The 11,936-nt window shown below is 41.6% G+C and overlaps 1 protein-coding gene across 2 annotated transcripts; it reads left to right on the forward strand.

Annotated features, from left to right (window-relative positions):
* Nucleotides 1-974: 974 nt before the first annotated feature.
* Nucleotides 975-9,148, forward strand: LOC113016961 (GTP-binding protein REM 2-like). Of its 2 annotated transcripts, XM_026160194.1 has the most exons (6): nt 975-1,057; nt 1,203-1,254; nt 4,444-4,753; nt 4,872-4,945; nt 6,744-6,921; nt 8,502-9,148. In XM_026160194.1, the coding sequence occupies exons 2-6, from the start codon at nt 1,210-1,212 to the stop codon at nt 8,792-8,794; spliced, it is 900 nt and encodes a 299-aa protein (XP_026015979.1). In that variant the 5' UTR covers nt 975-1,057; nt 1,203-1,209; the 3' UTR covers nt 8,795-9,148. The 2 variants fall into 2 exon arrangements, with proteins under 2 accessions (XP_026015979.1, XP_026015980.1); XM_026160195.1 differs by lacking the exon at nt 975-1,057 and having other exon boundaries at nt 1,064-1,254.
* The last annotated feature ends 2,788 nt before the right edge of the window (nt 9,149-11,936 follow it).

Below are 11,936 nucleotides of genomic sequence, written 5' to 3' on the forward strand. Positions count from 1 at the left end.
CAATCTCCTGGAAGCCTTTTCTCTGCAGCACCATGTCCGGCTCCATCTCTCTCTTTATCTCTGCCCCTCTATAGTGAGGCAGTGACCCTGGGTGTGTGCTGTTTGGGATGACCTCATCTTCAGCTCTACCTCCCTCTCTGTGTCTCTCGCTCTCTCTCTGGCCTGTATAATAGGAGCAGGATTAGGGCTATAATAGCGCCCTGGCTGCTCACTGCCGGAGTCTATTGTGGCTTTGTGTGGGAGGGACACACCACTGCTCATGGCCATGTTCGCACTCTGACAGAAAACATGTTCATATACACTCCTTCGATAACAGACTAGAAAATACTTTGGTGAACTGGAAATTAATCTGTCAAATAAAATATTGAGTGTCTTCAAAGAAAATAAAAAAAATAGGGCTATTAAACTTTGTAAGCAAATGGGTAGGCAATCAAGTCTCTGTTTTACAGCAGGGATAACCTAATAACACATTTTAAACATTCTCACACACACACAAAAAAAAGTCAATTAGGAATGTGATTACTTATGTTATAATGCCCCCTAGCGGCCGCTTCCTGCATCGCCTCCATCTACCAGAGGTCAGTGAATGCTTCGTGACTCTGAGCATCTTCCTACAGCACTGCTCCCTACATGCACGCATGCATCACGCTTCACTGCTATCACCGGGCTGCATGCACCTGCAGTAAACATTTCCAGCACGTGGTAGTGGTGTCACCTCTCCTCTCTAGGCAGCAAATCAAGATCTGGAGAGCTTTTTAGGCGTCAAGTCAGTGAGTCACAGTAGTCAGTCTGTGGAGTGCTGATGATAAATGGCAGTACTGACTTACCGATCTGGACCTGGGCCCTAACCTGAGAACACAGAATGACAGCGAAGAGCGAAATGAAGAGAGAGAGAGAGAGTGAGAGAGAGATAGAGAGAGGGGGGGAGAGAGTGAGAGAGAGAGAGAGAGAGAGAGAGAGAGAGAGAGAGAGAGAGCGCGCTAGGGAGGGAAGATTGAGAAAGAGAGAGAGACCGCGCTTAGTGCTTACTTTTTAGTAGCTGATAACCACCTGACAGGTGAGAGATCATACCGGGCTGTTTGATAAGGGGTTCATAAAGTGAGAGTGGTGGGTGGGGGTGGCATGGGTGAGGAGGAAGAATGGTGATGATGCTCTTCCCTGTATATCTTCTGGAGTCCTCATTTCCGATCGCTTGATTTCAGTTTGCAGATGCCGACAGATGTGCCCGAAGACAGCGAGGAGAATGCGGCCACGGTAAGGTGCAGGAAAAGAAAAAAAAGAAGGGAACTGAGGTTATGTGCTGACGGTGTATGGTATTCTTGCTGAATCTCTGTGTGTGTGTGAGTGTTGTAGGTAGGTGGTGGTGGTGCAGGGAGGGGGTGTCCTGCATTACAAAATACAAGGAGTCAGTTTATAATGGAGTTACGGCTACAATGACTAATTTTAACCACAATGCAATAAACAACCGATTATAATGGTGCTCAATAATTAACTCACTCGGTGGCTTAGTGCAGCTCAAACTTTAAATGTCATTTCAGCCCTCCAAGAACTTTATGTCGCCTTTCGACTGATTTTGGTTTTCATTCAACCTTTAATCTCAGGTTAATTGTCACCACTTCTCAATTCTTAGTTACGTCTATTTGCAGGGAGGGCGGGATCTGCTATGTTATGGTTGTTGCTCAGTTCCAAGAACTGAAGGTTATCCTTTAAGCAACAGGTTTACCCCATTAATTAACATTAATCCTCAGAAATCCAACCAATAAATCGATTTATTAATTTCTGAAAATATATGCATTTTCAAAAATTACTTATTAAGTTGCCATTGTTGTCAAGGCAGCCACTAAAAATGAAAAAAAAATTATACCACTCAGTAGACAAAATAATTTGGTGTGTTTTAAAACACCCTCTGGCTAAATAATCGACACAGTAGAATTTAGCAGCTAAAATGCCAAATTTTTCTCTTTAAGAATTTCAGAAACAGCTAAAACAAGAATAAATATTGTCAGATGGACATAAATCTACACTAAATATTAGAGGTGGGAGAACTGATCCGAATACCAATAGTTTATCGATATACATACGGTGCTATCGGTATCTGATCGATACTAGCGCAATAGAAAGGATACTTTATTTCTAACCACTAGGATTCAGTATGCAGCACACATTTACATTTCAGGTCTCCAAAAAAAGAACTCCAGTTTCAAAATACATGAAAAGCTGAAAGGCCTGTTTTGTTGTGTTAACTTATTATTATGGAAAATAAAAACCACAGGGATTTAGAGGTGATCTCATAAAACATGACATACTGATCTCACCTACATAAGCTGCCTTTATAGGTTAAAGTTATCAGTATCGCTATCGGTATCAGCAATACTGGCCCTCTATTTACTTGGCATTGGATCCATGCAATATCGCAAATATATCTAAAAGACTGAGGTAGGTTCTAAATGGACTGAGATTTAAGACAGTCACAGTGCCTTAGGCCTGCATTATTTCCAAACACCAGCAGAGGCTGAGTCATCTGGTTGCCATTGAAAAGAAGTCTGTAGGAAATAGACCATAATGCTCTCTTGCTCTATGGTCCCATTTAAGATGTTTCTGGTGAGTCATGGTCCCAGTTGCTTGTCTCAAATCATGTTAAATACACCAGGGTCTTCATTTTTTTTTTTAAATAATGGCTCTAATTAGATACAGAGAGACAATTAAGCAGAGCTTTAGGGCCGGTCTACCTTATGACTGAGAGGTCATTTACAGTGTTTTTTGGTTTCTCCATTGAATCCCACCCTCACTCATCACATCTGGTTCAAAGTGCTAAATTGGGATGAATTCACAGGACTTCATAAACTAAAAGGCAATGGCAGGATAGCTTTTATAGACAATATATAGCACAAACAGAATGCCAAATTTGATCCCAGCTGATTCAATGTGTAACAAGTTTATTGATGTCAGAATAACTTGGCATTGCATTTAAACCCATCCAACACTCATTTAATATCTTTAAGACTTACAGCCAAATCTGCCCTGTGGTGTCATGCCAGTGACAATGGTGGAAAAAATTGTAAGGCATAGTTGTAAACCTTTTGAAAAGGGTGTCTTATAACACAACTCTCAATTTTTGCTCAAAGGTAAATCAATAAATAGTAGCAGGAGAAGAAAAGCTAAGATTACAACACCTGCTACCTAACCCAGATACCCATGTGTTATCATCTGATGACTCAGCCTTTGGGACAACAAAGCCTATTTGGGCCAAGAATTCCTGTTCTGTGCACCTGTAATTGTTTGATAATGAAGATAAATAAGATAAATTTGTTTTTAAAAAACCTAATAAAGACATAACTCTTCATCACATGACAGCTGATGGTCTTGAAATTTAATCTAAGCAAATATAATCTCTCTTTTGCTCTTTGCAGGGTTTGTTTATTTCCATGCAACCCAAATCTACTCAAACATGATTGCTCAGCACTGCAAACAAAAACCAAAAAGCTTTCAGTACCAAAGCTCTTGCCCACAGAATCTGCATATTTATATCCAGAGTCTATTTATTGTGAGGCCACATTGCTTGCCTCCTTTCGCTGACCTTAGTCAGCTGTCAGGTTGACACTAAACGGTTTCTCTAGGTGTTAAAACGTGAACCCAAACTTCACAGTATGTGTGTGTTGCTAATGTGAGAAACATTTTCACAGAATATCATGAAGAATATGATGGACTGGATCAATTTGAAATAGTATCATCACATAGTTTGACTACTTTGGGGATTTTACTGCACAAATAGCAGACTATGTATTACAGTTAAGCAAACTTGTCTTTGTGTAGGCTATTTCACTACTTAATCAAATGCATTGCTAAAAAGTCTATAGACAATAGCCATGTCATAATTCATTATATATCTAATGTGTTCCCCTTGGGCTGCTTGCAAAGAGTAATATCAGGTCCAGCGGTTAGTCAGGTTCTACTCCATCCTAGTATTGCTGTGTTGACTGGGGAGCTTTTTGTTCATTATGAGATTTATTGAAGCAAGGATTTCCAATGCTTCACTTATGTTAGTGACTAATAAGTATATCTCCCTGTACACTCTTTGAATTTTCAGGGTTTTAAAAAGAAGTTCTTTCTGTCTTTGCAGTCCATTTAAGGGGAACTGCTCATTTTTAAAACTACATTCTTTCCAGTTCAGAATAATCCTTATTTATTTTTATCCCAAACCTTAGGGCAAAGCCACAGCCAGTGCTGTGTGCCTGATGATCCTATCAGGGATATCTACAACCTAGAGCCCGAGCTTTATGATCACAAACATTTTTGCACATAGAATCCACAACAGTAAAGATATAGGGAAAAAATAAGGAGAGGTTCATGTAGATCAGGTTTTGGGATTTGCTCTGGTTGGCATGTGGGAATCACTATTTCACGAGTGTTACACTGTCTGTCTATGTTCTTCTTTCCCACCAGTGTGACAGTATGACTCTGCCCAGCACTCCAACCGTTCGCAGAGGAAGCACTCCTCTGCCAATTAAGCACCAGCTCAGGCGAGAGGAAGCCGTCCACGATGAATGCGACTGGGCGTCAGGTGCGGCCGGGCCTTCGGTGTCCCCAAACAGTTTCAGCCCTGCCTTGGATGATACTCCAACCGTGACTGTGGAGGGCAGACCTGACGGGCCACTAAGGATTGCTCTCCTGGGGCAGAATGGCGTCGGGAAGTCCTCTCTGGCCCTGGCCCTCGCGGGAGACATGGACAGGACTGCATCTGTGGATTCTGATGGTACAGTGCTGTTTGTATGCAGAGCAATGTATTGCAGTGGAGTAAGTGAGCAGCAAGTAAATAAATCACAGTGCCCATTTCCCTCCTGAGACCTAACTGCTGCTCCCTTTGTCCTTAGGGGAGGGTTATGTGCACACAGTTACCGTGGATGATGAGGAGAGCACCATCATTATCTATGACAACTGGAGACAGGTGAGCCAAACAACACTTCATAGCTCCCACTCTGCTTCCTGCTCCCTCATTAGGCCAGTGAGCCCTCTGTGCAGCTGTATACAGTGTGTTCAGCTGCTCCTCTGTGCTGAATACTTGGACTGCTTTAAGAAGAAGAAGCTTAAATTGCTCCTTTGCAGTTTAGATTTTTCAGCACTTGGTTTCATTTGCTTTTCAGTATTTGAAGAACTCTGTGTGCTGGGAGGAATAAAGCTTCGCTGTATTAAGAGATTAACTGGGGTAATAGAAAAAGAGTTTGAAAGAGCGTGTAGAGAAATTTGCAAGCAGAACTGACAGCATATTAATGCATGAACACGAGTGTATCACAGCACTCGTGAGCACAATTTTATTGTTGGGGGCAGGGTAGACTGCCTCTGATAGATTACTAATAACAGCTTACATTTGACATAAAAAATGGTTCAGTTACAATATATAAACAAATGCTTACTGCATATTTAGCATTTGATCTGCTCACAGTGTGCACAGTATTTGGAGCACCCTGTATTGTTTATTGCCATCACTGTAACAAAAACTGTCAAGCTCAGAGAACTGTTGGACAAAAAGGGGACAGTCAATCTGCAGCATCTGCATCTGGTCGACTGAAGGAAAGCTCATTATCAGGTTGTTTTCCACACTTTCTTATTTTCCCGTGAGTGCAGCTCTGAGGCATCAGCGTGAGGATGTGAATAGGAGAGAGAGAAACATACAGAAAGACAGAGAAGGAGTCGCCCACAGAGCTGGTGTGCCAAATGACTACATTAATGTTTCTGATTTACTGTAGGTGCATGTGCGAAAACGCTGAAGCTACACTCTTGTGGCACAATCTGTCTTTTCTGATGTGGGGGATTATAATGTGTTACTCCTTGTGCTACCAGATGTGAGAAATGCTAAAACACACTAAAACTGTGGCTTTATAAGGAATCTCCATCCGTCCATCCTTCTAACTACTTGTCCAATTTAGGGTTGTGGCAGGAGCTTACCCCAGCTGTTGTGGGGCAAGAGAGGTTGGGTACAGCTTGGACAGGTCACCAGTCTGTTGTAGATTTTACATAGCGAGACAAATTTACTATTTATGCTCGCATTAACACCTACAGCCAATTTAGAAACGCCAATTATGGCTTTGAACCCTGGGAGGAAGTTGGAGTACCTTGTGAGAACCCACGCAGGCACGGGGACAACATGCAAATGCCACACAGAAAGGCCTCAGTTGGCACATGGATTCAAATCTGCCGTGAGGTTGCAGCGCTAACTACCACACCAAGGAATCTACTTATCTAATTTCCCAGTTACACCATTAGGGTTCATACGTTCCTTTTGGTCTGTGCTCAGTTGTAGACTTAATTAAAATTTAATGAAAACTCAGTGGACCATGGCAGCACCGACTAAAGACAAAGTGATGGTGAGTTCAGTTTGTGTGAAAAAATCACTCAGGAATTTGATATTTTTGGAGTCCCTTTGCTGCTGGAAGAGGAGTGTGCAGCTGTTGACTAACAAGGGTTTCAGGTAAAGTTAAAAAGACAGATCAGCCACCTGCTGGTTCTTCAAACACAATCTTTCTCTTTTCTGTATTTTTAGGGTTGGTGGAAATATTCATCAGAGCACTGGAAAGTAAAACATTATGAAGGAAAAAGATTTTGATTCATATGCAAAACACTACATCAGTTTGAATTAGAATCTTTGAGTTTGTTTTGGGTTTTTTAAATTTCATTTCTATTTTAGTGTCTTATATTTCACAAAGAACAAAAATGCATCATCCTCTGTCCCTGTGCTTGTCATTAAGGACCTGTCGGCTCTGCAGAGTGAGGTGTGCGTCTTGGTGTTTTCGGTGACTGACAGGCGTAGCTTCCACCGTACCGCGCAACTTCGGCTTCTCCTGAGAGAGACTCAGCCCCAGACTCCAATAATCCTCGTTGGTAATAAGAGTGACCTCGTTCGCACGCGTGAGGTCACCTCTCAAGGTGAGACGATTATCTTTTCCAAGTCACCTAAAAAAAAATATTTTTTTTGATACATTACACTTTACATTACTCTTTCATATAAAGTATAAGCATTTCCTTTGGGAGCAGATTCTTTTCACAGTTTAGTTCTGTTTTGGCTTTCTTCATTACACTTGACATTGACATTTTACGCTCTTTCTTTCTCTCCATAAACAACGTAAATGTGAATGTCATGCTTTATTGCAGTGTGGGAGTTTAATTACAGTTAAAGCAAAAGCCTGTTCACCGTGACTACGCTGCTTGTCCACACGCCACAGTTTTATATCACACAGGCTATGAAACTACATACTTTTCAACCCAGTGTATGCCATTCTTCCTTATTTAAATGACCCTGCAGACCAATACTGCAGAGGGAGATCATGGTCTGCATTGAAGATGAAACTAAAGACAAATGTGCTACAGAACTATATAAAGAAACTAAAGCAAAAAATTCCAGCTTGATTTAGCTTACTTTATACAAGCTCTGTCCTGTTTACTTAATCAGTAAATATTAACTATCACTATCACAGGCGATCCAGTCGTTGTATAAACCTCTTGATGACATACTTCGTATTGCGTGTTTTGCACAGTTGGAAAACTATGAAAGATATCTCACTTAGCATGCAGACATCTTCCCTCCAGCACAGTTTTCATTACCAAGAGATAAAAGCTTGCTCTTGCTGTTTTAGTTATCTTTTTGAGACTTTAACCCTGAAATTTTCACTTTTAAAGGGTAATTGCTCCTTTGAGTAGAAGATCCTTCCATAACCCCAGCTACAAGCCTTAGATGATACACAACATATCATGGTTGCTAATGACTTACGGTGTAATCACAATATTTACAGCTACCTGTCCTTATTGATTCAGCTGTGTACACACAAATCTATTTCATTTATTCAGCCATACTTTACAGTGTGTTTTACGATGTGCTGACTGGAAACAGCGGTGGGCCTGGGATAAATGGGCACCCTTTTGTTGCTTAAGGCCAGGTTCGTGTGATGGTTTATGTTGTTATAATGGCCTTTTTCTGTATTCTGAACACAGATTAAGGCACAGATCATAAACCTGCAACGTAGTGCTCAACATTTCAAGAAGGTTTTGTGACCATAATATTTGTGACAGTATACATATTTTTTAAACTGAACATTTTCTTAATGCTTGCCTGACTCAGTACATGGAGTGCATGTACTGAGTGTTGTTAGTAAATCTCAGTGGAGTCACTCATTTGTTTTTGTGTTGGACATCTGGTTGTATTCCCTGGTGTGTTTTTGCCTCAAGTGGTGAAACATGTTTGTTGTTTCCACCTTAAGCGGGAACATTTTTATCACATATTTCCCAAGTATTGTGCTTTGTAAGAGTAGCCTTCTTAGTCGTCACTGAAGGCTGACATGCAGCTCTTCCTCTTAGACGTGCCCTGGCTTGGAACCTCTACTACCAACAATCTATTACAGGTGAAGGAGTATCAAAAGGTTTATATGGATGAAAAGACATGTGGCTCTGAATATAAGCTGTGACAGCTGCCTTTTTTCTGATCTCCTCCGTCTCCTGTTTTCCTCTCACAGAGGCCATGTCTAGCGCTGCCCTTTTCAACTGTCTGTATCTGGAGATCTCCGCCTCTCTGGATCACCGTACCGTGGAACTCCTGGAGTGTGCGGTGCGACTAGCCAGGGGCCAGTCTCCCTGGCCTCCGGGGACAAGCGCCGAGGACATGAGCGGAGGAGGGCAACGTGAAAGCATCACATCTCGTGCCAAACGTTTCCTGTCCAGTCTGGTGCCTCGGTACCCTCGAGAGCGAGAGGTGGGGAAGTTCCTGAGGCAGAAGTCCCGCTCCTGCCACGATCTGGGAGCGCTGTGATGGTGCCCCACGGGGAGCAAGTGGTTAGATTGTTAACAGGGATAGCTGGAAGGGATGTATTATACCAACAAAGAGAAAAAGATGTAGTGATGCAAATGAGTAGACAAGACAGGAGGAGTGACTAAGAAAATGTGAAGGAAACAGTGATAACAGGACAATGTTGTGAGGCTCACTCATCAGAGGATAATTGTTGATAGGATGATATAGAAACTCTGTAGACAGAAAAGGAGATGATAAAATACCGTTGTAGAAACATGTAAATAAACTGTAGTAGTGACATTTAACTGCAACCTTCACAGCTTTGAGAACTAAATAAATTGCTTTTTTGAGTCTTGAGAAAGTGAGTGCACAGTGGCCTTGAGGTCTGTTATTTTACTATCTGCCACGCGTTTTATACACTGAAGAGGAAATCACATTAAAAACAGTCCAAGCCCCAGATAAAGTCATGACCACACATTTTCATAACTCATTTACAGGTTATGCTTTTCTGATGATTCATTCACTGTTTGTGAGCTATTATAGTGCGCAGTAAAACAGTGAAAGGCCAGTGATGACAGGCAGGAATTAAAGAGCTTTCTTTTTTAAAAATGGACTCAAAGAGCCCAGCATGAGAATAAGAAAAGGAGCAGAAAAAGGAAAGGGAGATTATTGTATATGGAGTGATTGTTGCCATGTTACTGTTGTCAAGGAAACCTGGAATCGTTGAGACTTACACATTATGTCCATTTCAGCTCTGTGACTGCACCTCTACCCTTTCTGGTGCATGTCGACTGCGAGAGAAGAAGGATGATTCGTGCAGCAAATCATATTTTTAAGTATGGAATTCGATCCAAATTAAAATGCAAAGACTTTTTATTATTATTATTATTATCAGATATCAGCCTCCATGCACTCATGTGAACCACGCTCGGAACCCTCAGCACTTCCATCCTCCCACTGACACCCACACGTGAACAAAGATTTAGCACATCACAGGTCATTATACCCATCATTTGTTATCAAAGGGAGAACTGGGCTATAATACAAGTAAAAAATAAAATGGTGGCATGATATTCTGACTCATTCCCTTGGCTGCAAACTACTGGAACGAAATGAAAGGTTAAGATTTTGGATCGTGAACATGGGGTGCAAGCTCCCTCGTGTGGCTGATTTCAGGTCCTGCAGCATGTAGAACATGAAGTTAGGCATAAGAATGAGACGCAAACATAAGGTGAAGGTTTAGTAATAGAAAAGAAGTCTGCATCCCAGTTCATGACTTGCTTGCAAGCTACTTAGCTTAGGTGAAAAGCAGCTATCTTGCATGCCTCCATGCAACAAATCGCCATATTTACTACATGCAGATTCACACGGGAACCCTTTTGATTTTTAAAAATAAATACAAGTACAGATGCTTTAAGTGCTTAGACTGATATTGTAGGTATAAAAAGGATGCAGCGACTCTGTAAGGAGCAGATGAAGATGTTGCACCTGTGCCAACATTAGTCTTTTATACCATGCCCAACATTTTGCTTATTTTTAACTTGTCCTCTGTTGAAATTATCCATATTTAGCAAAGCTACTCCAAATTCAAATTCAAATTCAAATTCAAATTTTTATTTGTCACGTACACAGTCATACACAGTACGATATATAGTGAAATGCTTGGACAACTGCTCGTGACCTAAAGAAAACAAAAAAGGAAAAGGCTATGAATAAGATAGGAAATAAATATGAAAAATTAAAAAGGGTAAATTTAACTAGGAAGGAATAAAATATAAATTAAGGTTAAAAATGAAATAACTGTACAACACAAATTAGAATGAAGGGTAAATTTAACTGGGAAGAATAAGATAAAATATATAAATTAAAGTTGAAAATAAAATAACTGTACAACAAAATACACAATATAGAACTATATAAGAATGTATGAAGAAATCTAAATATAAATAAATATATACACAATAACAGCAGCTGTACAAGTATTAACCGGAAATGAAGAATATAGTGACCAGTGTTGTGCAAAACCAAAGTCCAGAAAGTCCAGTGTGTGTGTAAGAACTGTATGTGTGGGTCAGTACTGTGTGGTGGTGTGATTGAGAGACCGTATCGCCTGCGGGAAGAAGCTCCTCCTCAGTCTCTCTGTGTTGGTCTTCAGGGAGCGGAATCGCTTTCCTGACCTCAGCAGAGAGAACAGTCTGTTGTTGGGATGGCTGAGGTCCTTCACGATCTTCCTGGCCTTGGTCCAGCACCGCCTGCTGTAGATTGAGTGCAGGTCAGGGAGCTCGGAGCGGATGGTGCGCTCAGCTGACCGCACAACCCTCTCTAGAGCTTGTCTGTCCTGCATGGTGCTGTTGCTGAACCAGGTTAAGATGTTTCCCGCCAGGATGCTCTCTATGGTGCACGAGTAAAAGTTCCTGAGCACCTTGGAGGGCAGTTGGAAGTCTCTCAAGCGTCTGAGGTGGTAGAGACGCTGTCGGGCCTTTTTCACCACGGTGTTGATGTGACAGGACCATGACAGGTCCTGCGTGATGTGAACTCCGAGGTATTTGAAGCTGTCCACTCTCTCCACTGGGCACTCGTTGATGACGGGGGTCTGGTAGTTCCTCTCCTGCTTAGTGCTGAAGTCCACTATCAGCTCCTTTGTCTTACTGACGTTTAGAAGGAGGTTGTTCCTCTGGCACCAGTTCTCCAGATTCCTAATCTCCTTCAGGTAGGCCGTCTCATTGTTATCAGAGATCAGGCCCACCACGACGGTGTCGTCAGCAAACTTGATGATGGTGGTGGAGCTGGTAGTGGCCACACAGTCATATGTGTACAAAGAGTACAGCAGGGGGCTCAGAACACACCCCTGGGGGGCTCCAGTGCTGAGAGTGGTGGAGGCTGAGACATGTCCGCCCATCCTTACTGCCTGTGGTCTGTATCTCTTAAGATGAAATCCTGCTCATGGTGATAAAACCATTGGGAAAGTATCTGCAGAAAAACTGTCTTTCTTCTGGTTTTAAATTGAGGTAAAAATTGCTCCTCCTCATCTCCCTACATTAATGATTTAAATAGCCCTAAAGTTATCTGACTGTTCCCAAATGTATACCATGACATTAAATGTCTTGGTAATTTATTCATTTTACAAGGTTGAATGATTGTACAGCATAGATCTAAAACAAGA

The sequence above is a fragment of the Astatotilapia calliptera genome, chromosome 23 (genome assembly GCF_900246225.1).
Source record: "Astatotilapia calliptera chromosome 23, fAstCal1.2, whole genome shotgun sequence".
NCBI lineage: Eukaryota > Metazoa > Chordata > Actinopteri > Cichliformes > Cichlidae > Astatotilapia > Astatotilapia calliptera.

Bases quoted from the DNA above. Each gene is read 5' to 3' on its own strand.
- LOC113016961 (XM_026160194.1), top strand. From the start codon at position 1,210: ATGCCGACAGATGTGCCCGAAGACAGCGAGGAGAATGCGGCCACG. The intron at 4,946-6,743 runs GTGAGCCAAACA...CTTGTCATTAAG, and splicing joins TCTATGACAACTGGAGACAG to GACCTGTCGGCTCTGCAGAG. The intron at 6,922-8,501 runs GTGAGACGATTA...TTCCTCTCACAG, and splicing joins GCGTGAGGTCACCTCTCAAG to AGGCCATGTCTAGCGCTGCC.